General features: G+C 39.0%; 1 protein-coding gene across 2 annotated transcripts in view; it reads right to left on the bottom strand.

Annotated features, from left to right (window-relative positions):
* Positions 1-25,718, bottom strand: part of MYBPC1 (myosin binding protein C1) — a 70,548-nt gene that overhangs the window by 15,692 nt on the left and 29,138 nt on the right. For both annotated transcript variants that reach the window (XM_039707945.1, XM_039707944.1), the window contains exons 4-20: positions 22,037-22,141; positions 21,361-21,509; positions 20,885-21,002; positions 19,981-20,032; positions 18,403-18,459; positions 14,451-14,617; positions 13,228-13,360; positions 11,543-11,667; positions 10,724-10,829; positions 10,256-10,422; positions 9,460-9,622; positions 8,577-8,683; positions 7,181-7,314; positions 5,947-6,103; positions 5,332-5,436; positions 4,521-4,709; positions 3,761-3,895 (exon numbers count right to left, since the gene is read on the bottom strand). In XM_039707945.1, the coding sequence (XP_039563879.1) occupies positions 3,761-3,895; positions 4,521-4,709; positions 5,332-5,436; positions 5,947-6,103; positions 7,181-7,314; positions 8,577-8,683; positions 9,460-9,622; positions 10,256-10,422; positions 10,724-10,829; positions 11,543-11,667; positions 13,228-13,360; positions 14,451-14,617; positions 18,403-18,459; positions 19,981-20,032; positions 20,885-21,002; positions 21,361-21,509; positions 22,037-22,141 (2,169 nt within the window). The remainder of the gene's footprint in view (positions 1-3,760; positions 3,896-4,520; positions 4,710-5,331; positions 5,437-5,946; positions 6,104-7,180; positions 7,315-8,576; positions 8,684-9,459; positions 9,623-10,255; positions 10,423-10,723; positions 10,830-11,542; positions 11,668-13,227; positions 13,361-14,450; positions 14,618-18,402; positions 18,460-19,980; positions 20,033-20,884; positions 21,003-21,360; positions 21,510-22,036; positions 22,142-25,718) is intronic.

Genomic DNA, 25,718 nt, shown 5'->3' on the forward strand with positions numbered 1-25,718 from the left:
AGTTTTCCTTCAAGCAGAAAAGGATTTCAATCAATGTCTGTTTCCCAAGTATCTCCTCCTCCCCTTACACTTATACTACAGAAAATTCCATAGTTCCACTGTTGCCCCTAAAATTCACTGTTAGGAATTTATCTTTACTTTTATGAAGAGAGTTTTTCTTTCATTAAAGAAGACTTATATCCTTTGTGGAATACTGTACCTTCCAGGTTAAAAGGTGGCTCCCCCAATTCGTCAGAGAGATCTGTCGATATACCTTGAGAGAATCCATCTTTAAAATTAATCAGAGACACCCACTTTCACACAGATGGAGCATTTTGTCAGTGGTTAGCAATTCCTGTTAGTAAGTATGCAAAGATAGATGCTGGGCTTTACAGATTTAGAGAACCCATATTTAGGGAGACTGCAGGGAGAAAAGAGATGGAAAGAGGGGATCTAGATCACAGAACAATTATATGTGATGCCCACAGGAAAGATAGAGGATGAAAGAAGAGAAGGATATAAAGTTCTTTGAATTTTTTGGGCCCAGAATAGCCCTAGAAATATGAAAAGAAAGAGACGAAAGAACACTTGGAAGAGAGAAATGAAACAAAATGATGATGAGAAAAAGTGTAGAAGGAGAAGAAAACACATTGTAGAAGAGATAAGAAAATGAGAGATAAATTCTGAGTAAGAGACAGAAAGAAAGAGATCTTGGAAAAAAACTTGGAGGAAACAGGAAGAGAACACATTTAGCTAAGGGTAACATAGATAGAAGATTAAAGAAGACCAGACCCATGGATGATGACAGATATAATGTAAACCCTAAGGCTTTATTTCCTGAACAAAGTTATCACTGTCCTGGATTTCCTGTAATCCTGGAGCTGGCTATTTTCAGGATAATAAAAATACTATTCTAGTATTTTTGCATGGTCCTGGATGAGCAAAGGTCTCAGCCAACAGAAACTCTCTGAAGCACTTATTTACTGGCTATAAAAACAGATCATCTGCAGGTACAACAGCCTGTTACAAGCAGATAAACATACTGTCATGAGGAGCACTCAGGCTGTGCTCCCCAGGCTGCCCTCCAAATGCTCCACAAGAACCAGTCAGCAGCACACTTTACTAGGGACTGACTCCTATGTCAGCAGGATTTGGTCTGCTTCACATCTCCACAGCAAGAGGGCCAAAGTTGGATATTGCAAACTAGGCCTGGGGAGTTCTCTCTCTCTCTCTCTCTATATATATATATACAATTATATTCTATATTCATGTTATTCACAGCTATGCAATGCTGAATCAGGATAGTCATGATGACACTCCAGTTCAGTAACATGCATGGAGTGGTACATAGTGAAGGACTCCAAGAATCCACCATGCTGATCAAGTTATGTTGTTCTGACTAAAGGGAAATACCAGTTTTGCAAAGCCAAAACGACGTTTATGATATTCTAAATTATCTATATGTATATTTTGTCTTCCTATTGTCAGCTTGTGATTTCTCCTAATGATTGCAATGTTAAGGAAGACTCTAAAAAGCCCTCTTGAAAACTACTTCAGTGACAACAATGAAAGAATGGAGAATGTAAATACAGATGAGTTTACAAACAGATAACTAAGAGAAAAAAGGAGCAGAATGAATATAGACAGTCATAAAAAGTATCTTGAAATTAAAAAGAGTTATTAAACATTACAGAAGAAAATTAGTTTGAGGCAGAACAGGGCTGAGAAAAAAGAGGCACTAAGATATTGCAAGAAAGGTAAAAACAAGTGAACAGAGAGAAAAAGATGAGTAATCCAATAACATGACTTTTAAAATTGGTATTTTAAAATTGGTATTTTAAAATTGGCATTTTCTACTTATCTTGCTTCTTCCTAAGCATTTTCATAACATATATACATAATGTCAATTGTGTATATATAGATGTATATGCATATATAGGAGGTATATATATATATATATACATAAACACTCAAAACTATGTAAAATACATTGTACCCATTGTATTTTAACTGAGGTGGGTAACAGTAAAATGACAGACTTGGCTGCCATTTTGTTGTATCTTCATGTGTTTAAAACCTATCTGGAAAAAAAGTAAAGAATTTGTTCCATTTAACAAGTATACAATGTTCTTCTGTCCAACAGCCCTTTAAAGTCAGATTTAGAAGATTGCTTTTCAAAGCCATACTTTGAATTAACCTGTCTGTATTTCTCATCCTTTGTTATCACTTGATTTGGATATCACATACTCTAATGTCAAGGACTTTTAACTTTCCCTTCCATTCTACCCAATACTACACAAAGCATAATATACAGCATACACTGAAGTCCTCACATTGACAATCCCCTTAATATTCCCCTACACCTGGCCTGTGCAGAGGAAGCAAAGTAAGAACACTGTGTCCTGATGGAAGACTGCATGCTTACTCACTCTGAGCTGTTCCCGCAGCTCCCTCCCAATACACAAGGAAAACCCTTCCTACCATTCCAGCTGTGTCTGCCTTCTGGTACTCTCCTCCGGGTCTCAGAGCTTCTTGCAGTCCTGCTCCTTAAAGATATTCATCTCAACACTACAAGATGCTGAGTGCTCCTGAGAAAAGCCAGTGGTGGTTCTTCACAGCCTCTCCCACTTGCCTGAGAGAGACCTGAGTGCACTCTGATGCCGTGGCACCTGACCACGTTTATGACCTACTGTTTTCCTGGATTTCCTGAATCTGAAACATGTGACAGCATGAATGACACGTTCTGTCCTCTACCTTTTGTCTCCAGGCTACAGACTGTGTTAATGAAAAGCTTTCATTGAGATAAATGCCTTAGTGAACAAAGGTGTTCAACCTCTTGCTTGATTTACTGCACAGTTAAGAGCAACAGCAGTGGAGCTGAAGATAACTGTGTGCCCTTCATCCACGTCCACAACATTGCTGCAGTTGGTGTTGTTGGTCCACAGAGGCTGGGTATTGCACATACCACTCTAGGCTATTTGATACTTACCCGGCTGCTGGTGGATTTGACTTTTTGAAAATAGGCTTCAAAATAGGCCAGTTCAGAAGAAAATCTGCTGGAAAATACTAAGTTCCTGCTGCTTGATCACCAAAAGACTCTTAGTTGTAAAATATAGTTTATATTTCCCTGTTCCTTCTTATTTTACTCTAAAAAGTTAATTCAGTCTCTTTATCTTCCTCCTTCAGTTCTTATATATTTTTGTCTTAGATTGACATAATTAAAGATTCCCAAAACTGCACTGAAATGTTGGAGAAATTAAATATCTAGACATGGACTTGCATGCCTAGATGAATTCTGCAGGAACTATTGGAGAGGCTGTTCTCAGTGTTGGCAGCTGGCACTTGAAGTTGGTAATTGGTCAACATAGGGATTACCACACTGCAGATCTCCTGTCCCTAAAACCCAGCCAACCTGAACATATTTTGGGCCACACTTGTAGCCATTATTTCCTATGCCTTCATCCACCAATGAACTCTTCACTGCCCTAACTCTCATTTAGCATCTGAAAGAGGGGAGTTATTAGCATGGTACTTGGTACATTACAACAGATTACATAGATTCTGATTTGGATTTCAAATCAAGTGAAAGCTATGTTGAACCACAGTGGGTGGCATCTGGAATACAAACCAGAGGAAGCCTGAACAAAACCCTGCTCCTTGAGGTTTTCTGCCTGATTAGTCTCTGCCTGACAGCCAGAGCACCTGATACCTGCAGAGAAAAAATGGAGAAAGTCTCACCCACTTTCACTGTGAGTCAGGTACCCCAGGTGTTCTCACTTACTTCCTTCAAAGCAGTATTCCACCACGTAGCCGTCCAGCCCTGCCGCCCCAATCTGGTCTGGGGGCCTCCACTTCATTGTCACCGAGGTGTCGGTCACGCTGTCCACTGCCAGCAGAGTTGGGGGGCTGGTAACAGCTGAAGGAGTCAGGGAGAAGGCAGAACACTGTTATTACCATGCGAGGTTTATGTTTATGGTCTGTGTTTCTCTGGTTTGGTATCACAGGTGACAGGCTATCCTGCCCACCAGGATGATTTTCCACCATCCCTGGCATGTCTTCACCAGTTAGGACCACGCTAGGAGAAGGCAGCTACCTCATCCCATACATGCTCACATCCTGAGCCAGAGACAAATTCCTCCTGCTGAGGAGCGAGAAGGACAAGCAGCTGTGGCTGGTAAGCAGAGAAGTTGGGAGCAGTGTATTCCACCTCAGCAGGTATGTCCTGGCTGTGTCACAGCTCTGCTGGAGCTGTAACAGCCCCCTCCTTCCTCCTCCTCTGCATTCTGGGGGTGCTGCTGAGCAAGGGAGAAATCTTTGCTGATCTACAGAAAAAGACACCTTTCTTTTACAGGGACTCGTGGTTGTCACAATAGTTTGAAAATCTGTTTCTTTATATGAAAAGGCCACTCAGCCTGTCACTGTGGGAATGGCAAAGCCTTCTAGCTGTCACACTAATAAAAAATTATATAATTAGGTGATTGTAATAACATATTAATGGCTATTTTGTAAATGCACAGCTATCTCTGCTTTTGGTTACTTACCTAAAGGAACAAAGGACTTGGAAGGCATGCTTGGCTTGGACATGCCGATGGCATTGACAGCAAACACACGGACCTCATAAGCAACACCTTCAATCATTTTCTTTGGCTCAAAAGTTGTTTCCTTACACAGTTCAAAATTCAGCCTCATCCACCTGGAGCTTTGTTTCTTTTTCCTCTCAATGAAATATCCTTTTGACCAGAAAAGATTTTATCATAATAAGTGATGGCATAAAGGTCAGTAATACAAGGTTTATTTTTTGACTACCCAGTGACAGTTTTTTTACCAGGATACACCTCAATATTCCCTTCTAGCTTCAGAGTGATATTTTTCCTCATTGCAAGCTATCTGAGAGTCACCAATCTTCTTTCATAGCCATATAAGAGCTTTTTTTGGACTTAGAAGACTGTTATGTTTAGTTCAGAATGAAAAGGGCCTGGTTCTACTGACCTCTGGGCCCCTCTAGATTTCTTCTTGGTTGGGTATATTAAAAGATATTCCATTTTACTCAGTAAATTGTTTCTGAAATTTCTTCTAACACAAACAGGATAATAAAAATGCCAAGTTTGGTTTTATAAGAGGTTGTCTTTCAAGTAGGGAACATGATAATATAACAAGATAGAAAATGACAAATCTCAAAGCATTAGAAAAAAGAGATGTTTGATAAAGTCAGAATAGGTAGAACTTTGTAGCTACTGGATATTCCCAGCACCATTTTCCAGGGCCTGAGCTATACTCTGATCCTGTTGCATCCACTATTTGGTGTTTGCTTCTTTTGTTTGTATTAGAGTCACCACCAAAAAAAGTATGTACCTAGAATGGGTGATCCACCATCATTTGCTGGAGGTTCCCAGGTCATAATACACCAGTCTTCACCCACCTCAGTCACATTTGGTGCCTGAGGAGGATCAGGAACATCTGTTGTAACAAAGTAAATATTATTTTTAAAAAAATCTTTTGCCATAAGTTGAAATTAAAAATGTCAAGTAAGAAACAAATCTAAATAGTTTTTGAGGTGTAAAAGGAATTCCTAATGAGGAGAGAGAGCAGGGAAAATGAAATTTAGTGGATCCTGGCTGGTGGTTAGGAATGGATGAATGCCAAGGTCTTCTGCATGATCGAGACACTTGAGAGGCTCTCGGGAACATGTGCCAAGACAGGGCCCACAGCCACAGGGAGAGTGGAGAACCGGGAGGGATAAGGACAGCCTAAGGCAATCAGAGAAGTTTGGCCCCTGGCAGCAGCAATAATCAACTCCTACTTAAATCCCTTCCAAGCTCCTACTCCCTTCAGTAACACCCAGCCTTATTACCCTTGCATCCCAATTCCACACCTGGCAGTGGGGAAAACCAGGAAAATGGGAGTTTCCCAAGACTCTACCCCAGTGATAAAAGACATGGCTCATGGGCTCTGTTTCACATGACTTACCAACCACTTTAATGTTGATTAGGGCTGTGTCCTCTCCAGCCTCGTTCTTTAAGGTGATTCTGAAAGGACCCGAGTCCTCCCTCTCAGCTGCATCAATGACCAGGCAGCTGCTGTCTGGGTACGATTCTGCCCGAATTCTTCCACTGTCTGTGACCATCTAGGAACCACAGAGAGCAGAGGAAAAGGTCATATTTACTGGATTTGAGAATCAAAATACTCAAAAATCAAAAGTAGTCACTTCAACAAAAGCTGTAAAAAAGCTCCACACCAAACGTCAGCATTTTAGTCACCTAATGATGAGAAAAATGACAAAATAACCAAAATAAGTAAAACTTGGTAATTGTTTACTACTCAATTAAGCCATTGCATCACAAAGGATGAGTCACTAGGCTTCTCTTTCAGGGTAGAACACACTTTTGCCACCACATATCATTAATTTGATGGAAAAAGAATAGCTGATTCTTCCAAAAGGCAGATTCACTTTAAACTCAGAGTGGTTGTGTCAGTAGTTTCTCCTCACAGATTTCAAATGCTGTCACATATTTTGGAGTAGGAGCTCTCCATAATAATTCCCTGTTTGGACAGGACCACAGTGGTGACACTACAATTAATATTTGAAAAATAGTGGTCACAGATTGGACAATATAGGTTTGATGAATGCACTAGTGGTAAAATGTCCCAGCTTCTACATTGTACAATGAAAATTTAAATGTGAAAAACTATTATTTTTTGTATTTACACAGCCAGGAATTGATCTAAGCAAAAGTTCTTCTTTAAGACACTAGATGCAAGACCCCAATTGCCCAGCCTATTGTTTCATTTGAGACTTGAACTCTATTGAAATTTATCATTCATTTTCCAAAACAAGACCATATCATGGCTTACTGCCAAAACCTGGCAGCCATTCTGGGCATTGAATGTATAGAAGAAGTAGCCGTTTGGTAAATTTTCACAACTTTTCTTCTGCATCCAATATATCCTTCTCCTCTACTATTTTTTATAGTGAACCCATATTTTTTTTCCTTATTAATTTCAAGCTTTATTTAAAAAGACCCAAAAGATATGAAATAATATTTATCTGTTTTACCCTTCTTTTCTGAGCAATGAGCAATTTTAAATACAAGGCATCTCCCCCTTATTTTCTGCCATTAAAATAAATAAAAGGCTAAAGATTATTTTTTTGAAGAAAAAGCCTCCTGGTTAAGCTAAAGAAACATCTACAGTGACAACGTACCTTGTCCCCTCTACTCCAAAAGACTTTTGGAGGTGGTTCACCAGTGATGGGGATCTCAAGTCGTAGTTTGTTTCCTGCCACTACTGTCACAGTGTTGTTTTCCCCAAGACCATCCAGGTGAAGTTTAGGAGGATCTGAAAAAGGAGAGATTGTCCAAGTTAGACACGTAGCTGCTGCTCTGAGAGCTCAGTGACCTGGCACAGATCTGCAACACACAGAAACATGGTCTATGTTTTATTTTCTTGGTGTTTTTAAGCAACTGAATTTTGTTTTAAAGAAAAGTTGTGAAGAAAAATCTATTTAAGAAAATAGTTGCCTGATGAAAAAGAAATCATGGCATCATAGGCAGTTTGGAATAAAAATGCCATATGAAAAAACACACAACTGTTTCCCTGAGGCAGAATTATGTACGCTCAGGTAACTTCTGAGAGCCTCTAAGTGGCTCTTGAGAATTTTAGTTGTGAGCTTTTTTATGGCACATTTAACCACACTTCAGCCTTCACTGTCCTTACAGTTTAAAAATTTGTAAACCCTAATCCTTTTCTGAAAACAAACTTATTGCTTTTGTTATACACTGTGTGTATGGAGAACAACTGATTAATGTCCTCTTGCAACTTTTTTTAACATATTAAAAATATAACCATTTGCATCATTCCCCTCTAGTAGCACTTCCTTTTTTGTTCTCTCTAAATCCCACCAACACTTTTTGTAATATAGATATCCCACATCTCCCAGTTTCAATTAAAAAAACATGTTTTCTAAAACTTTGGTCATTTATATTGCTCTCCTCTTGACTTCCAAGTTGCTGGTTGCAGCCAGATGCTGGTGAGGCATTGCTGTGGGAATAGTCAATGCCCTGTTTTATTTTTGTTTGAAGGACTGGGATCACTAACAAGGCTCCTGCTTTTCTGAATGAATCAAAGCTGGGCAGAACAACTTTTTCCCTCTAGATAGCATTTAATGTTTTTAATGAATAGGTAAATGTTAGTTATTTTTATATATTTAGTGCTTATTCTACTCCTCTCTTATCAAAACACATTTTGCAATGTTAACAAGCCAATTCTTAAAGACAGCAGTGTATGTATATATATATATATATATCTGAGAAGCAGGTTTTTACACAAACTCTTCATAGTGGTTTAGCTTTAGGAGCTCAGCCTCAAGAAGCCTCCCCCAGGAGCTCCCCCCAGCACATAAACTATGAGCAGATCCTGAGCACAGGCAAAGCACCCTCCAGCAGCTCAACTGCACTTTGCCAAAGCTGCAGGTCTGTTTTCTCTGGTGGATGCCTGCTCAGAGGATACAAAGTGGTTGTGGTCAGGGGATTTCACACAGCTTTTAATTTACAGAGGTCACAGAAATATGTTCTGTGCAGGTCACTGTGCAGTCTACTTACCCACAATATGTACTTTGCATGGAATATTGATGTTGTAGGCATCTGGCACAAACATGTATTCACCCTCATCATCAACAGCAGAAACTGGTATAACAAATCTGTGGATTCTGTAAAAGAATTGAGAAAGAAGTCTGTGTAAATTATGTTTGAAGACTGCTTGAAGCTATAAGGAAAAGTCTGTGAAAATTTTAGGAGATCTGTGAAAGTGAGTAAAATTACTGACTAAAAATCCTTTACTTGTTTCTTAGTGTTAGTTTAGTTGATTAAATACTGTGTGCTTTGTACAAAATATTACTGAGACAACTAACAAATAAAGTAACCAATTCTAATACTGTTTGTTTGAACACGGAACAAGAAAAATACAGGAGTGTAATCTCTTTTTCGCAGGGATTCTATGCTGCTGTCATTCAACTGCAATTTGGTTGTTCAAGAAAAAATCTCTAGATGATCCCATTGTGGGAATATTCTGACTTTTGTTGGACCTTCTTTGTGAGTTGATACAAACAGGAGCTATGGGAAAAAGAGGCATAGAAAAGAAGATAAAAGGAATTGTATATTTTTACAATGTCTAGCAATAATTTTCTTTTTCTACTTAATATTCCATACCAACAGCAACAGTAATGGCAAGAAAAATCAACAGCTTGAACTTAGGTGGATCCAGGATTTGATTATTGTCCTCCACAGCCAAAATGCACAAAATAAGATTACAAAATAAGATTAAAGGAAGCAAGGAGACATGGCTTTTAAAATGACAAATAAATATGTCTTGAGGGACAGAGGTTAGACTTGATCAGCAGATAATTTTTAGTGAGATAACCCACATACTGGCACAACTCCACAGTGCCATTCCACCAAAAGCCACATCAATACCCAACAGGCTCACCTTCCTTTGTGATAAAGCTTTACACGGTCACTAGCTTCAATCAGCTGCCCGTTTTTGTACCATTTCCCTTCCACATTCTCAGATATCTCACACTTCAAGTGGATTTCCTGTCCCAGCCTCACAGTCTGGTCTTCTAGTGCAAGTGATATCTTCAGAGGTCTCACTTAGGAACACAGAAGCAGATGCATTAAAGATGATGGAGCTCAGTAACCATGGGGGGGTAGTTTCCAAGTTAATGATAAAACAGCATGAATTGGTCAGGGTGCCAATTTGTACAAAATAGTCAAGAATGGCGTGAGTATTACAAATAAAAATGTACATTTATGCATGATAATAATTGCATAATTATTCTAGATAACTTCAGGGCATGGATCAGATAAATTTTGTTTAAAGACCCAAGCACTTTAAAGAGATACTGCACAAACAAAGCTGAGAGGACTACACAGTCATGTGCTTGGGCCTAGGTTTGGCTTTCCTGTGAAAACCTCAAAGGACTGAAGAAAAGCAGATACTTCCCTTGAAAATTCACTTTGTTGGCCTGTTGTACCTTTGGATGGATTGCTTTGTTTTCCATATTAATGGTGTGACAGGAAGTTAACAAGCAGAACTAGTTCAAGGCATGCTGCTGGAAATAGGTTCTAAAGGGAAGTCACCATTCTGGAGATTCACAACAAAAAAATTGCTATGGAAGTTAAGTCTCCTTTTCAGTCCCCAGGGAAAGGCAAGAAAATTGTTAATTTCTGTGTGCCAGCACACTGTGGCATATGAATTTGAGAACAAGGTGGATGATACTCACAGTCAACTGAAAGCTTGGCTTCTGATTGCCCTCCAGTTGTCATTACTGAGTAAGTTGCAGTATCATTTTTGGCAGCTTCCTCTATGACCAAAGTGTGTTTTTTACCCTCAACCTTAATTCGATACCGAGATTTAGGATCGTTGGAAAGTTCTACGCCATTTCTAAACCTAATGGAAAGGAAAAAATTTTTATTTTTCAAAAGGAAATCCTGTGCAAGGAAGACTTCCATAGATTGAAACTCCCAGAGGAGACTTTACAAGAGTGTAAGGCACTAGAAAAGATTAAACAAACTCATCCATGAATGTATAAGGGTATTTTTTGTGTTGCTACACTTTTGAATAAGGCTTTATTGAGATTTTCTTAACAATTTTCAGGTTTACTGGTTTAGGAAAAGCTGCCCACATTTTTGCCCACGATTAGAAGGTTCTGGGTTTTATTTTCATGGAAGCTGTTCAAAGCATGTCTTACCATTTCACATTTGCATCATCCTCAGACACTTCACAGCTCAGCTCTACTCGTTCACCAACATAGGTGCTGGTGTCCTCCAGGCCTTTGGTCACCAAAATTGGAGGATCTTTGGAAAGAAGAAATTACATATTTACAATCTGAGAGGGAAAACCAAGCAAAAGAGATTTTCTAAATCATGCTGTAGAAGGCAGTATTGTTCAAGTTCTTTCAAGTTCTAATATGAGTATCAGTGCAGCCTTTTCTGCCTTAAATCAGAGAAGTTGTTACTGTTTAAAATGCTAGTAGGAAATTTGCTCAATAAAAGGAACATTTCTTCATATTAATACCTGTTTTGCTTTGGTAATCAACACCATAGTAGCAAAGAGAGTGAAGATACGGCCTCCCATTCGTAAATGTTGTTAAAATCTTCCCTCAAGTCAGTGCAAATGGAATGAAACCTGGCTCCCAGAAAGCCTGATCTGAGGGCACTTGGGCAATATCAGAGTCCTCAGGTACCAAGTGTGGTGTTAGGAGAAGCCAGAGCTACAACACACAGGTCTCCAAAATGGCTTAAAATTTTGAAGGGCACCACAGCCCCACTGGATCCAATGCACAACACCAAGTTGAGTGTATCCCCATTTCAGGGTTTTCACTAAGCTGCTAACTACAGGATGAGAAAAAAAAAAGGCCAGGGATCACAGAAATGCCAAGTGATCCTAACAGCTGCTAATGCAAATTCTAAAATACACCAAACCAGATCCTCCCTGATTATTTCTGTTGCAGCCAAAGAAGCCACACAAATGTAGGGCAGGTGAAACAGCATCGAGCTGACACAGTTACCTCTCACAAACAGTTCTGTGGAGCATTTCTCATCACCAGCTGTTACGTAATAGCGAGCATCGTCCGTCATCGTGCAGTTATTGATGAATAAAATTCGCTGGTTTCCTTTGTGCTCAAAAATGTATCTGTTTGGGTAGGAATGCAGCAAAGACACATTAGCAAAACTTCTGGACCCCTTTTGTTTTATGTAGAAAGTGCTGTCGGGATTTTTAGAGGCAAAAATATGGGGCTTTACAAAGTACTGAGAAAATTGTTCTTGGAAGCAATTTCCAAGTTTCAACAGAGATGTCATGGACTTCTAGCAAAAAAAAGAGCTGTAGTGTAGAGTGACAATGAGCTGTTTCTGGCTTGTTCCAAGATTCCAGGTCTGGGTGATATGAAAAGAAGAAATTAAAAAAACAAACAAAAAAAAAGAAGCTGGAGTCAAATGATGGCAAATAAAATGGAGTCTGAAACTCTAGATGAGTAAAGCTGAAAATAACCAGTAAGAGGACACCATCACTCATTCCAACATTTTTGTGAAGTGTAATAATAGCCAAAGTTAAGAGGTTAATATTATTGGTAGGCCAGATGGCACAAGATATCAGTAATGGGATATGGGGTTTTGGTAATGGGATAGGGAGCCTTTCACCTTTATGTCACCAGTTTAGATCTGCTCCAGGTTTGTAATGACCAAAGCTCATTAGCATCTGACAGCTGCTTCAGCTGCCTGGTGGAAATGCACTGGAGCACTCATCCAGCCCCTCCTGCTGGGGAGGTCCATAAAGCTGCCTGCAGAGCACCACTGAATTGATCATGCCAGATATAGGGGCTAAAGAAAAGGTTACTCTTATCCATTTTTTTGTCAAACATTAATTTTAACCGAAATCCTTTCCTGATTTCAACAGAATGAAGGAAATCTGCCTCATTTCTGTAAAAAGGCTTTTTTTAAATCACTATATTTTTTAACTCATCAGAGGAAAAATTGTCTAGGACTTTGTGCTGCTGGGAAACTTTTGAGAAACATTATATTGTTATGCACATCTTCCCCAGGTGTGTCTGCCTGAGGAATGGGGTTTTCTGCACTGGGTTGTAAGAGCTGGTTGTGCCCATGAGAAGGACTGGGCTCAACTTCCAGGCACTGGTCTACATGAACTCCAATGTCTGCACCTGCATTCTAGGAAAAGCCAGAAAATAAACCAATGTTCAGGTGGGACAGGTGAAGAGGCTTGTGTGCACCAGACCTGTTGCTCATGACTGATGTTAACAGAGTAGTGGAAGATGAGACAAAACTCACACCCCTTTTTCCTGGGGTTTATGAGCCAGCTGGGTAAGTTTGTGATGTAAATTCTCTGCTCTTAGCACAAAATTACTGTAGAAAGATTGTGTCCACCTCCAGACACAGGAACAAGGACAAGTGATTTATTTAGTGGCAGTGCTTCCTCATTTTTGAAAACTACTGAGTAGAAAATGGCACCACATTTTTTTGAGGGCCTCTAGAACTTTTGTCTTGAGACAAAGGAGACAATCTATATTATGTTTAGCCTACGGTGTACTTTTCTGGGTCCTGAGCCACTCTTCACATCTCATGAAATTCAGGAGTAAAATTGGTGCAGCCTGAGCAAAGAGTTGGGTCTAGGCAACACAATTGTCAAGGCAGTAGATGTGTATCCATTTTATTGCTCACATATCATCAAATCACTTACTTTGCACTTGGTCGTATTTCTTGGCCATTTTTATACCACTTGAGCTCCACTGTTGGATCTGCTAGCTCCACCATGAATCTTACTTTACCTCCTTTGTCCACCTGGTATGCAGGATCGAGGCCTTTGGCAAAAGCTGTTGTGGAAGTCAAGTGTTATTTGAACATGAGATCAGGAAACAAGAATATGGATGCTGAAATGACATTGCATAAGTCTCATCAAAACTGTCAGAATATATGCACACAATGTTATGCATCACAGATAAGATATTCTCACACTGGTCTGCATGGAATCATCTAGAAACAATAGAATAAGCACAAAGCTGTGCATATCTGGTTACCCTGACCAAGATCAAGCTGGCATCTCTTCAAGACTTTGCAGTGTGACTGTATTCCAAATAGGACCAGCTAGATGCATGAAATAAAACACATAAATAAAAATGAATGTGTAGTACTATATGTTATGACCTGAGGTAATGGATGAGGAGAGAGGGTGTGTCAAGCATCTGGATTACAGCTGGATTTGTGGAGGACTTCACCCACATATAAGGGACACCTCCAGGAAACCAGTGACACAGGAAATGTATATACTGCATCCAGCTCTGAAATGCTGTCCAGCAACAAGCAGATGCCACAACAGTATAATGGGCAGTGCATTGCATTTGTATGTGTGTGCAAACATGTTCTGTGGCATATACATGTATATACACACGTATATATATATTTCTGTATGTAATTACATCTCTCATACTATTCAGTAGGGTTGATGGGGAAAGAGAGTCCTAAATGTCCTCACCCAGTGCAGGGTGGAGGGTCTGTGGTACAGCTGGGATTTCTGAGCAATGGAGCTAAGTGCAAAACGAGATTATGAAGAACAAACACTGCATGTGTTTGGAGTGACCTCTGTTTAGAGCAGGAGATATTGATGGTAACACAAGATCTAGTTTCTGTATTGTTTGATCAGGTAACACCTTTCCACACACCTGGGGGACATTGTTCCAGATGGAATCAGTGTTTGTCTGAGAGGGAGGGATGCTTTAGGTAAGCACTGACTTGGATAAGGTGTTTATACTTCCACCATGGACCAAATCTTCCTTGTGATTAACTCCTTGCAGGAACAAGTTGTAGTGTGAAGTTCCCTTGTGTGGAAGTGAGGCGTATTTGTGTTTTTAAGGTGAATGGTTGTGTGTGACCAACGAGCACAGGAAAGCTCTGCCCCCTCAGTACCTGCGCTCTTCTTCACCTCCCTGCGCATGCGCTTCAGCCGCTTCAGCATCCCCCTCAGGTCGGTGATGCCGTACTGGAAAGCGATCTTCTCGTACTCGCTGGGATTCGCGTTCTTCAGCAGATCCCACACGTCCACCTCGGGCTCTTCCTCCTGCTGCTTCACCTCCCTGACGTTAGCAAAATAAAGTTATGGGGGAAGAGTTAGCGAGGCTTTATCACGCCATAAAAAATGTGTGAAGCTGAGTCTATGGTGAGGCTAGAAATGTTTTGACCAAAATTTGAAGGCTGCCATCATATCTTTTTTGTTTAATTCAGTATGAGTGGAGTAGCTCAGAATGACATTCACTCCTTACTTTACACTTCTTCAAGGCAGAATTTGAATGCAAGTTTTAATTTGTCCTTTTCTGATACAATCAGTTAAGAGAATTTTTATATTGCTTCAATGCTTCAAAAAAAACCAGTTTGAAAATGTAATAGATACAGGCTAATCCCACTTAAATCAGTTTTATCTGCTCTAACTTGAGTGAAATCAATCACAATTTATGATGGCACCACTGAGTCTAACCTGTGCTTTTCAAAATCATATAAAAATGTTTTCAAATCCTGAGTCCCTGTAATTGCTACTGTGGGTGACTGGTGACAGGACATTGAAATGCAGGGGAGTTTGTGTCTGTTTATAGTTACACCAGTGCTCCTCAGCATTACTTAAAGTTGTCAAATGAATAGGAACTGGAGATTTCCACACCAACTTGGACTTGAAGGATGGATCTGTTCACTTCCATGTGTATCTCAGTCTTAAGAGCAGGAAATTTGTTCAGAAGCCTGTGTGAGGAATCACCTTTACACAGAAGTTTCAGTACTGTATTTACTATCTGCAACTCCAGGCTAAGACAACCAATAAAGAGAAGTATAATTATTTTCTCAAGGCCAGCCGTTAAATGATAGAACAATGAAAGCATCCTAAACAAAATTATATTTTTTATGATTGACAATTTAGCTCAAAAAAATGGACTGCTAGAACAATACTGGAATTGAGGAAGAAATCTAGATTTTTTCCTCCTGTAATATCATTAGGATCAGACCAGGATCATTCCAATTTGACTTAGCTTGTCTAACAAAATCAGTACTTTTGAGAACAGAGCAAGAAAATAAACTTTTGAGAAAGAAAAAAGTACCAAGTTTTGCAGTGAGGCACTGTTAGAGCTGAGCTTTATGGAGTCAAAGAGAGGTTTTTCTTTGACATATACAGAAATAGCACTAAAATTCCCTGAGAATCTCTGCACAGTTGGATGAGGAACCATGGAAACTACTTTGCTGATTAGTCCATGAAGTTTATTAATTGTCATAATATATCTGTAATTTTAAAAAGGAAGAGAGGTTCTGCCTGAGTAGTCTTTCAAATAGAATAAATCTGAGTCAGCAATGTCTGACTGAGGGTACATAATTTTATAATTTGTTCCTTTTATCCATGCTCCCACTTTCTGGAGGGTGACTGCACAGCGAGTGCTGTCCTTTCAGTGAGATCCCTTCTGCATGGGGGCAGGTGGAGACCAGCCCTCAAACACCTGTAAAAGCTGAGCCCCTGGAGCAGCTCTGTCCTCTCCCAGGACTGCTGCTCACAGGCAGCGTCTGCCCACGCCAAGGGGATGTGCACTCTGGGGGAATCCAAACAAAGCTCCCCTTTAAACCAGGCAGAGGTTGAGAATGAGGATCCTGATTTTCAACCAGACTGGAAGACTCAATTTCAGGCTCGTTTTCATCTTGCATAACTGGAAAATGAATTTTGATGCTTAGAGCAAGTCAACTTTGTTCTGAGACCTCAGTAGTTTGAGCTGAGGCCAGAGGCCAAACAGAGTGTGGTATTTCAGACTGACCTCTGACCTTGCCACTTTTAGATCTCCTTCCTAAATATGTGCATTTTATTGCAAAATGTACTTGGAAAAAACCCCTGAAAAACAAACAAACAAACAAAAAACCCAAACCAAAACAACAAAAAAAACCTACCAAAAGAAAAAAACCCCAAAAAACCACCACCAACAAAAACAAAAAACTAAAAAAACCCAAAACAAACAAACAAACAAACAAAAAACCCAAACCAAAACAACAAAAAAAACCTACCAAAAGAAAAAAACCCCAAAAAACCACCACCAACAAAAACAAAAAACACCCACAAAACAACACCCCCAAAACCAAAAAAACCAAGAAAATAAGGACTTAAATATTTCAGTGCTTTTTAGATCTTGTGCCTCTTGGAATGTCATGCTGCTACTGGTCCACTGCATTGACAAAGAATATCCAGTCATAGTGTGGCTTACTGAGATAAGACTTGATACGTCTGCCTGCCAACCAGCAGAAAATTAGAAAATAGACAGTATATTGATTGTATGCATTTAAGTTTGTTTTTTTTTTAAAAAAAAAACATGTTTCAAATAGTATGAACCAAAAGGGAAAAGTTCTAGGTCTTTCCTTGGTCATACAACCATTAAAAAAAGAGAAAAAATGCACCTCCAACATTGCCTGTTGTAAAAATTGAAATAAAGCCATGGATTTGTCTTTGTGGTAATGGATGTTAATATCCACACGCATGGATATTAATATCCACACTGTGGCTTAATTAATAATTTTATTCAATTAAGCTCAGAAATATGAGGTTGCATTTCAGGGCCTGAAGCAAGGTGAACCAATTTGACCAAAGTCAAATAATGGTGTCTAAAAACTAAATATTTGCTTTATCCATAAAACACACAATAGATATTCCATGTTTATAAGGCTGTACAGTATTTGTCTTAGAAATCTTAAGAGTTAATTGTTAGTAAAGTTATATAATGTCTCTTAAATCACATTTATCGTTCCACAAAAACCAAGAACTCTCACATGCATCTCTCATGTTACTATGGAAACACCACACAGGATGTCATGAGGACTGGCATGGCAAGTTTGATTAGTAGGATGAAAAGACAAACTGAAGGTCCTAATTAGGGATGAGAAGATTGAAAAAGCAAAGACCTGGTGGATTGGAATTGGTCCAGGTAATTCTTTGTCTACTTTCAGCTTCAGCTTTTCCTGTGTGCTTTAGTTGCTTAAATGCTATTCTTGCCCTTGTAGCCAATGAGCCCTTTGTGACCTTTTAATGTAATTAATACTACAGATTTTCCTCTTTCAGAGTAAGTGGTAGATGAGATAAAGGATGTAATTCCTTTTCCAGTTCTCTGTGATCAGCTGTCATTGATTTCCATGGCATATAGAATTTCTCTGCTTGATTTTAAAAGATGATGAATGAACTATCTTGTCTTAACCCAGTGAAATACTAAACTGGGTTTAAGATCTGAGATAACTAGAGACATAACTATCATAATACCAGATTTTCAAGGCACATCAGAGAAACATGTACCCCAGTTGTTTTCCATCAAAACATTTGAGTTAAATAAAACATGACTGAGCATTTGTGTGTACATATTAAAAAAGTGACAAAGAATTATACCAATATTTATGACTTGAAAGCATGATATATGATTTTTCAACATCAGGATGCTTATAAAATCAAGTGAGGATGTACCCATAAAGATAAATTTAACCATTATGTTTTTTTTAGTGTTGCACCAGAATCAATTTTCTGTACTGCTCATCCCTGTGTAGGAAATGTCCCCCCTCTGCCTTCCATGCAAACACAAAAAAAAATAGCAAGTGAACTAAATGTTATTGGCCTCTTCAGGCTGAGGCTCACTTCTTTTCCCAGCACACTCAGATCTGAGGTTTCTTTTCTGCACACTTAAGGTAAAAATAAGAGAACATTTGCATATTATACTATGAGAATAAAAACCAGTTAGAAACATCAAAAAGTTGAAAGGTCACAAAATCCTCAAGGAGTTATTAATGCTACACCTGACTGTTTCTGTGGGAGAACCTAATGGTTTGCAATCCACACCTGCTCACTGCATCACTTGGTTCTCACCTACGTTTCAGGAGACCACTAAAGTCAAGTTCTCCTGCATCCTCTTGTCCTTCACCGCTGTTATTAACAGAAAAAGATCAAATCTTTGTTTAATACAGGAAGACTTAGACAACACTCATTGCAAATGCTCTACTTCTCATACACTCAACACTATCCAGAAACACAAATAATTGTATAAAATCAACACAAACTTGTATGCTTTTTCACACGGGTTATGTTTCTGTAGGCACTTGTGAAAAATTACACAATGGTTTGTATTGCTTCTTCTTATACTCTGGTGGCAAATTTTTGTAACTGAGTACATAAATTTGCCAAGGTTTGTGTTAGATTTCAGTAACACAAACAAATGGCAGCTAGTCAACACAACCAGCTTTGTTTTTCGTTTCTCTAGTGGACAAAACAAAGGGCTTGTGCTGATCTCTTGCTGTGAAATCAAAACAAAGATTTGCATTGCTGGGTGATGCTTTTAACAATGCATAGCTCTGTCAAATACTGATTGAAAAGTACTTAACCTTCAAGATTTTACCTTTCTCTAAATGAAGGGAGAAAACAGTTATAAAAAAGAATAAAAGAGCACATTGTCCATTTTTACAGTCCTATCAAGGTGCATTTCTTTCTATGATGCGATCTTTAGCAGAATTACCTTATCATAGAGCACATAGACAAAAGAAATGTCCTAAATATTTGTAAAAAGGCAAAAATAGTGCAAATCTTAACTGAAATGAAGCCAGTGTTCAATCAAGATTTTACATGGAAGATATTACTTAGAAAATCAGAAAATACTGAGATATCTTCATCTGCTTGGACAGAGTAGTTACTGCATTTTTTAAAATGTGCTAAAGAAGGAAATGCACCTTTAATGTAATATCTTTTGTATTTTTCTTTAAATTAAAGCCTCTAAATAAAATCAGTTATCTCTGGATAACAAGCTTTACTTGTAAATTAACAAACTGCATTCACTATCTGTTATAAAGTATTTTCATTCTACATATTTTTCATATATTTCATCACAAAAAGATGACACCTATACTGGTTAGAATTGCTACTTTATCAGAAAAGGAACAAACTTTAAGACACAATGCTTTATCTTACATTCTCTGTACATTTACTGTTTTTCCTTACTGATGGTATTTACTGTTTACTTTAAGGTAACAAAGCCAGATCCTGTCTTCTTGAAATCAGTGTGAATTTTCTCTCTGCTTTTAATCAGTGCAGGACTGGGACCAGGAACTTTCATATTGTGGCTGACAGTTTTCAGGAAACATGCAGTAGAATATTTTAGTGAATGAAAATACATTTTTAAAAACCTCCAAAGAAACATATATTTAATTCACTTAAATATTCAATCTTCCTTTAAATTACTGACACTTGTAATTTCCCAGTAGGGGTATTGATATCATATGTACTATCTATGTGCTGTAACTCTTTCATTCTAACTACCACCAATTACTCAAAATCCCATTTCTTTATATGTACAAATACAGTTTTATAAAGTACTTGATCCAGTTGTCTGACACAAGTTCTGTGCATGCTATTAATGTCCATTATTGAGGAGCTGGATAGGATCACTGAAGTTACCTTCTTTTGAAAGCAGATCTGATGTCAATGGATGGAGCAGCTTGGGAAGATTCTATGAAATAATGGTAACACAGGAATTAAAAACACAATTTGAATAATTTATGTAATCAGTGTGATTTGGAATATGAAATTTGTTCAGTTTCCTGCTGAATGACCAGCATTGTGCTTCCCCTTTGGCATTAGGTTCTGGCATCTACAAAGATGCTCAGGGCTAAGTGTGCCATTTCTCTGAAGTACTTTCTGCAGTTCTGCATAGGAGATTTGTTTCTCTGGTGTTTCTCTCTATTCCCCTGCCTGCCTTATTCACAGGCTCTGGCCTTTTTGTCTTCTCACTTCCATTGCTTTCTCCCCTGCTGGTATCTTGTTCTCCCTCAGTACGTTCAGCAGCAGAGGAAGGAGACAGAGTCAGTCTCCTCTGCAGCTGCAGACTCACATTTATTGTCAGGGCAAGGAGGAGTTCCCCTTGTGTGAATTACCCCTTTGGGACAGCCTGGATCAGGTTCTATGGTTCTGATCCACAGACAGTGAATGGATGGAGCCAGGCTGGCCCCCACCCTGCTGCCCTCTAAGCTCACACACAAAGCTCTGAGTTTGTGTGCCAGAGACGGATTTCAGTTCAATACTGGTTTTATCTGCCAGCTTTTCTAATTTTTGGATAAATGTCTCACATGGTATCTATTCCAGTGATTCCAGTGTTCATTTAGACAATAAATTACAGACACAAGAAAATTCTCTGAGCTCTATGCTAAAAACACTTTTAAGTATTATTTCATTTAAAGGGTCTGAACAAGATGAAGTCTCATTTAGAAAGAAAGAAAGAAAGAAAGAAAGAAAGAAAGAAAGAAAGAAAGAAAGAAAGAAAAGAAATCCTTATAAATCTTTACAGATACAAAAGGAACCTTACCAGTGACTTCAAGGTCAAAAGAGCAGCTATCAAATTTGTCCTTGTAAGACACTTCACAGCGATAGTTCCCTGCATAGTTTTCCTTAGCTTTGATGATCTGCATCTCAAATGTATGAATCTAAAAATCAAACACAGTCATTCATTAATGTGGATAATACATTTGCACAAAGCAGAAGTTAAAACATGAGTCTTTCAGACATGCACCAGAAATGAGGAAAAACTCAAATAATGGGCTCTGAAAAGAAACTGGAACCCAGAAATGGCATCAGAAAATTTTGGTTTCCCCACCATTATTTGTCCTGAGCTGGGAGAGCAGAAAATCTGCATCTGCAGAGGGTCAGAGATCACCAGTGAAATCTGTGTGGGGAAGCCAGGGTTAGACTCCACTGCTCTTGAGCTTCTGCCTGTTGTCTTAAACTGATCTTTAAGCTCTCTTTGGAGCTTTGCCCCCATAAGAAGGAAAAGTGAAGACACACCTTAGTGTGACGCTCGAAGGACTCCTTCAGCTGCAGGTGCTTCCCCGCTTTACTGGCCAGATCCATCCATTTTCCTTTAAACCACTTAACATTTGGCTTTCGGAGAAGATCTTTGGCTTCTACTTTGGCTATAAATGTAATATTCCCACCTTTCAGAAAGAGAAAAGAATAATGCAGCTGTTGAGGAACAAGTGGTTGGTCAGTTGCATCTCTACAAGTTCCTTTCACTTCTGCTCCATTCAGCCTCCATGTGTTCTACTGCAAAATTAAGAGTCAGATGGAGTCACACCAAATGTGAAAGTACAGCAGTGGTACAAAGGTTAATGATTTTGGGTCTGGAAGCTTTCTGCTGCTATCCTGTATAAGATCTGCTTGATATATCAGTAACAGTGCAGCCAAAAGTATCAAAATAACCAGTTTTCTTCCTCAGAAACTGTACTTCTTACCATTATGCTCAGTAAATTATTAGATTTTGAGCTTGTCTTGAATTAAACAATGGGGTTTGCTTCTCTGAATCCAGTCCTTTTGCCTTCAGCGTGGAGTTCACATCCAGCTAAAACCAGAGGCAGTACTTACAGCTGAGGGCAGAACCTGAGTGCCACAGAATCTGCCCACACCATTCCCAGCTCAGCCTCTGTCTCAGGGAGTGGCTTTTGGTTTTGTTCTTGGCACTTACCAACACTCACTGTTCCACTCTGAGGTTTCTCGATGAATAAAGTGGATCTTTGGGCGTCATCACGCTTTTCTGAATCCTCTGGAGCTCCTTCTCCAAGAGACCATACTGAGATGCAGAGAGAGGGGGAAATATCAGTCATCCGAGGATGTTTTACTCCCTCCAAAGTACACTTACCTGAACTTCCTAAACTCTCTAGCCCTAGCACCTTTCTCTTCAGATGTCCTGAAAGACATGTAAGCTTTTGTTCACACTGACATCCATTGCTTGGCTGTCACATTGTGTACAGTTCCTGCAAGAGCACTACCTCTGTGGTGATGGAAAATGAAACTCAGGGAGGAAGAGAGGGGAACCTGATCAGCCAGGACAGGCACTGAGCAACTTGAAGGGCACCAGCATTCAACCATGAGTGCTTTACAGAGGTGATGCACAAAATCAGCTCTTTGTTTTTCAGAAGAGATAGAGGTTCTGAAAACACAAACAGCTAGAAGCACAAAAATCCCTACACACTTTCAGTGGATCTCTCTCAACCCAAACTAAGTCCATTGTACAAGCTGGTTCTTCCTCTGTGTCTGCAAAGTAGGGCAGGAATGAAGCTCACTTCTGAACTTTCTTCTTTTCTGCCATGACAGAAGCACAGAATTTGGGGATCGGTCAATACCATGTCCTGCCATGTGAATTTTATGGGATATTTTATGGAAAAAGTAGTTTGTCAGATGGAAATGATTGTGAAATATGTTCAGACACAGCAGCTTCTCTTCTGGAAACTGGGACTTTGGAACTGAAAAGAAGCAACAGTACTGAGAGAAGCAGCAAATGAGTGCTCTCCCCAGCACTGTACCGGGATGGCTGTGTGTTTCTGGTCTCTCTGTTTATCTGGACAGCCCTGGCTTTGTGCTGTGCCATTACACCTTGTGTAAAACCATGGCAAAACTGATTCCTGGCAGAAAGTACAAGGAGAGAAAGGCAGTCAATGCCTGTTTTCTGCTCACTTTCTGCGGAGAGGCAAAGCTCATGTCTCATATTCCAGTCTGAAGTCCAAATGCCAAATCTCCGTTTTTTGAGGAGTTATTGCCAGTACAGAGGGGAAACTAATTAAAGTTAGAGGTCAGAATAGTGTTTCTGATATGTAGTGATTACTGCTGTGGGAATCTTTTCAACTCATGAAAATTTCTGCCACCCACGAATGCGACACAGCTCATGGTAACCATGGGAAAATGCAAACAAATTGGTTTTATTATCCTAAAGCCCGTCATGAATTTTAAAAAGGTATCAAAATGCTAGATAGCTTTGCTATAATGTCTTAGTGTTTCAGTCAGCTGTGGGTGGTGTGCCTAGCACCTCTGTATATGCCTGCTTGTACAATATTTCTCACAGGTAAAGACATTCATGTATATACACACATGTATGTACACATATATACACATATACATGAAATTATTTACACAGACATAAATGAATGCAAATATATATAGATACATATCTATATATACTCTCTATAATCTAAATGTTTAGATTATATCACTTGAACATGGCAATATATGGAAACAACATGAGAACAAGTGAAGGTTACTGGTAGTAAGAGGATGAAGTGATGACAGCAGGATGAGGATCTGGTCACGTGCAGCAACTAACCTAACACGCCACAGGATGAAATGGAAAAAGGATATTAATAAATGGAAAAAAGCTTACACAGAGTCATTAATTTGGTACCACATAAAGGAACACCTAAATATTATCAACACCTCTAGATATTAACACTCTCCTATTTATTAAACAAAGAGAAGGGGAAGTGGGTGTGACGCGGGCTGGCATAGGCGGCTATGCCAGGTCCATAACCATGGTTGAAGTACCAGCTGCTCATTTTGTTCCAGAGGCTGCAAATCCTGAAACCACGAGAGTGGGTGCAGTGTGCGTTACCTGCCAGGGTAGGAAGAAAGAGGTTATGATGATTTTGCTAAGTTTTCCCCACCGTCCTTTGAGGTGTGAGAAGAAGCCTTCTCCTACAGTCTTCTGGGACCTGTGTGTGGGATTCGGGTGAGGCTGAATGTAGGAATGGAATTCCTGTAGGCTGAGGAGGAATGGAACAGCTATGTATCTATCTATACAGACACAGATATAGATAGATAGGTATGTATGTATGTGCCAAATACTTGTCCTGTTCTGTGCAGCACAGCCTTCTCGCTCCTGGTTTAGCTGCTGGGAACCTATTTGCCCTGGTACTTTGAAGCATTTCAACAGCTATAGTTTGCTGCTGTCTAAACAACGAAAATAATGTATTATCTTTTAAAAATAAAGTCTAGAAAGTATTTTTATTATGTCATTTTGGGAGTGTTTTGTCATGTTTCCCAGGAGGTCTCACCTGAATCCTTTCTTTCCGCTGGCTTAGACATCCCATCTGAAAGGGAAGAGCAATTTAGATGACACCAGCTCAGAGATCACAGCTTAAGTGGCCTCAGATCACTGGGATTTTGAACATTGATTCTTCATACAAGAAGATTAGACTAAATATTTGGGACCATATCCATGAGGAACTACTTGGATACCAAAAAAATGTGAACGGCTAAGAAAAACCCCCAGAAATCTTCCCCACTTTTCTCTAGAAAATCTAAATTATTTTAATTCTGTTGAAGAGTTTCTTTAGAAAGGTTACATGAGGCTGATGTTTTTTCTATGATTTGTGTAGTTCCAGGTAACAGAGGAATTCCTTAATATTTGTGTGAGGGACAGTATTTTGATTATTTAAACAGTATACTTATTTATCTGGAGTTGCTTTTGGATCCACTAACCAATATTTTACCTTTCACTGGGAGATCTACTAAAGACCTCAAGACAGGACTGCAAAGGGTCTAGTTTTGAAGAGAGATTAATAAAATATAGGGCACTTTAAAAATTTTTCTGTTGTATCTTTTGAGTTCAGACTGCCAGTTTGGACTCTTTCTTCATTAATATTCAAGATAAAAATACATACATACATACACACAGAAAGCTTTATCACAGTCCTAACCTGCTGGTGGAGTACTAACTGAAGTGTCATCTTCATCTGTGAAAAGAAATACAAATGAAAAAGCACATGAAGAAACTGAAAGCACAGGCGATCATCTGTTTTAAAACAACTACATGAAAATGTAAAACCTGCAAAAGAAAGAGAAATAAATTGCGATATTCAGGAGCATTCACAATGGAAGAGTCAAACTGATGAGGAAAGCTTTGCATAATTCAGTAGCTGAAATGGTAAACCTTGATGTTTCAAGCAAGTAAAAAACAAAATGAGATGTGGACTGTGATCTATGATTAAATCATGAGTTTATATGAGAGCTGCGGAGTGATTCTGTTTGTTAGAGATGTAATCTACAGTAATTACAATAAGAAAGCCACAATGAAATGAAGGAGAATCACATATCTAACCTGAGGAAGATGTCATTTCTCTGATGACCACGTCTGCAATTAAAACGTGTACCACATATGCATTCAGCATTATTAAATCAAGATATGAAAAAGTTAAAACTAGTCGCCTCTATTTATACTTTGTCATTTCTATACTATAATATTAATTGAAAGTGCAAGGAATACACAACTCAGTTTTTCCTCATATCAACAGGAGAATAATTTTAAATAAGGAAAGAATTATTATCACCATGCTGGATTTTCCTTTTGGTCACACTAATAGTTTACTGTCATGAGG

Source organism: Passer montanus, unplaced genomic scaffold (genome assembly GCF_014805655.1).
Source record: "Passer montanus isolate IOZ18808 unplaced genomic scaffold, ASM1480565v1 scaffold20, whole genome shotgun sequence".
Classification (NCBI taxonomy): Eukaryota; Metazoa; Chordata; class Aves; order Passeriformes; family Passeridae; genus Passer; species Passer montanus.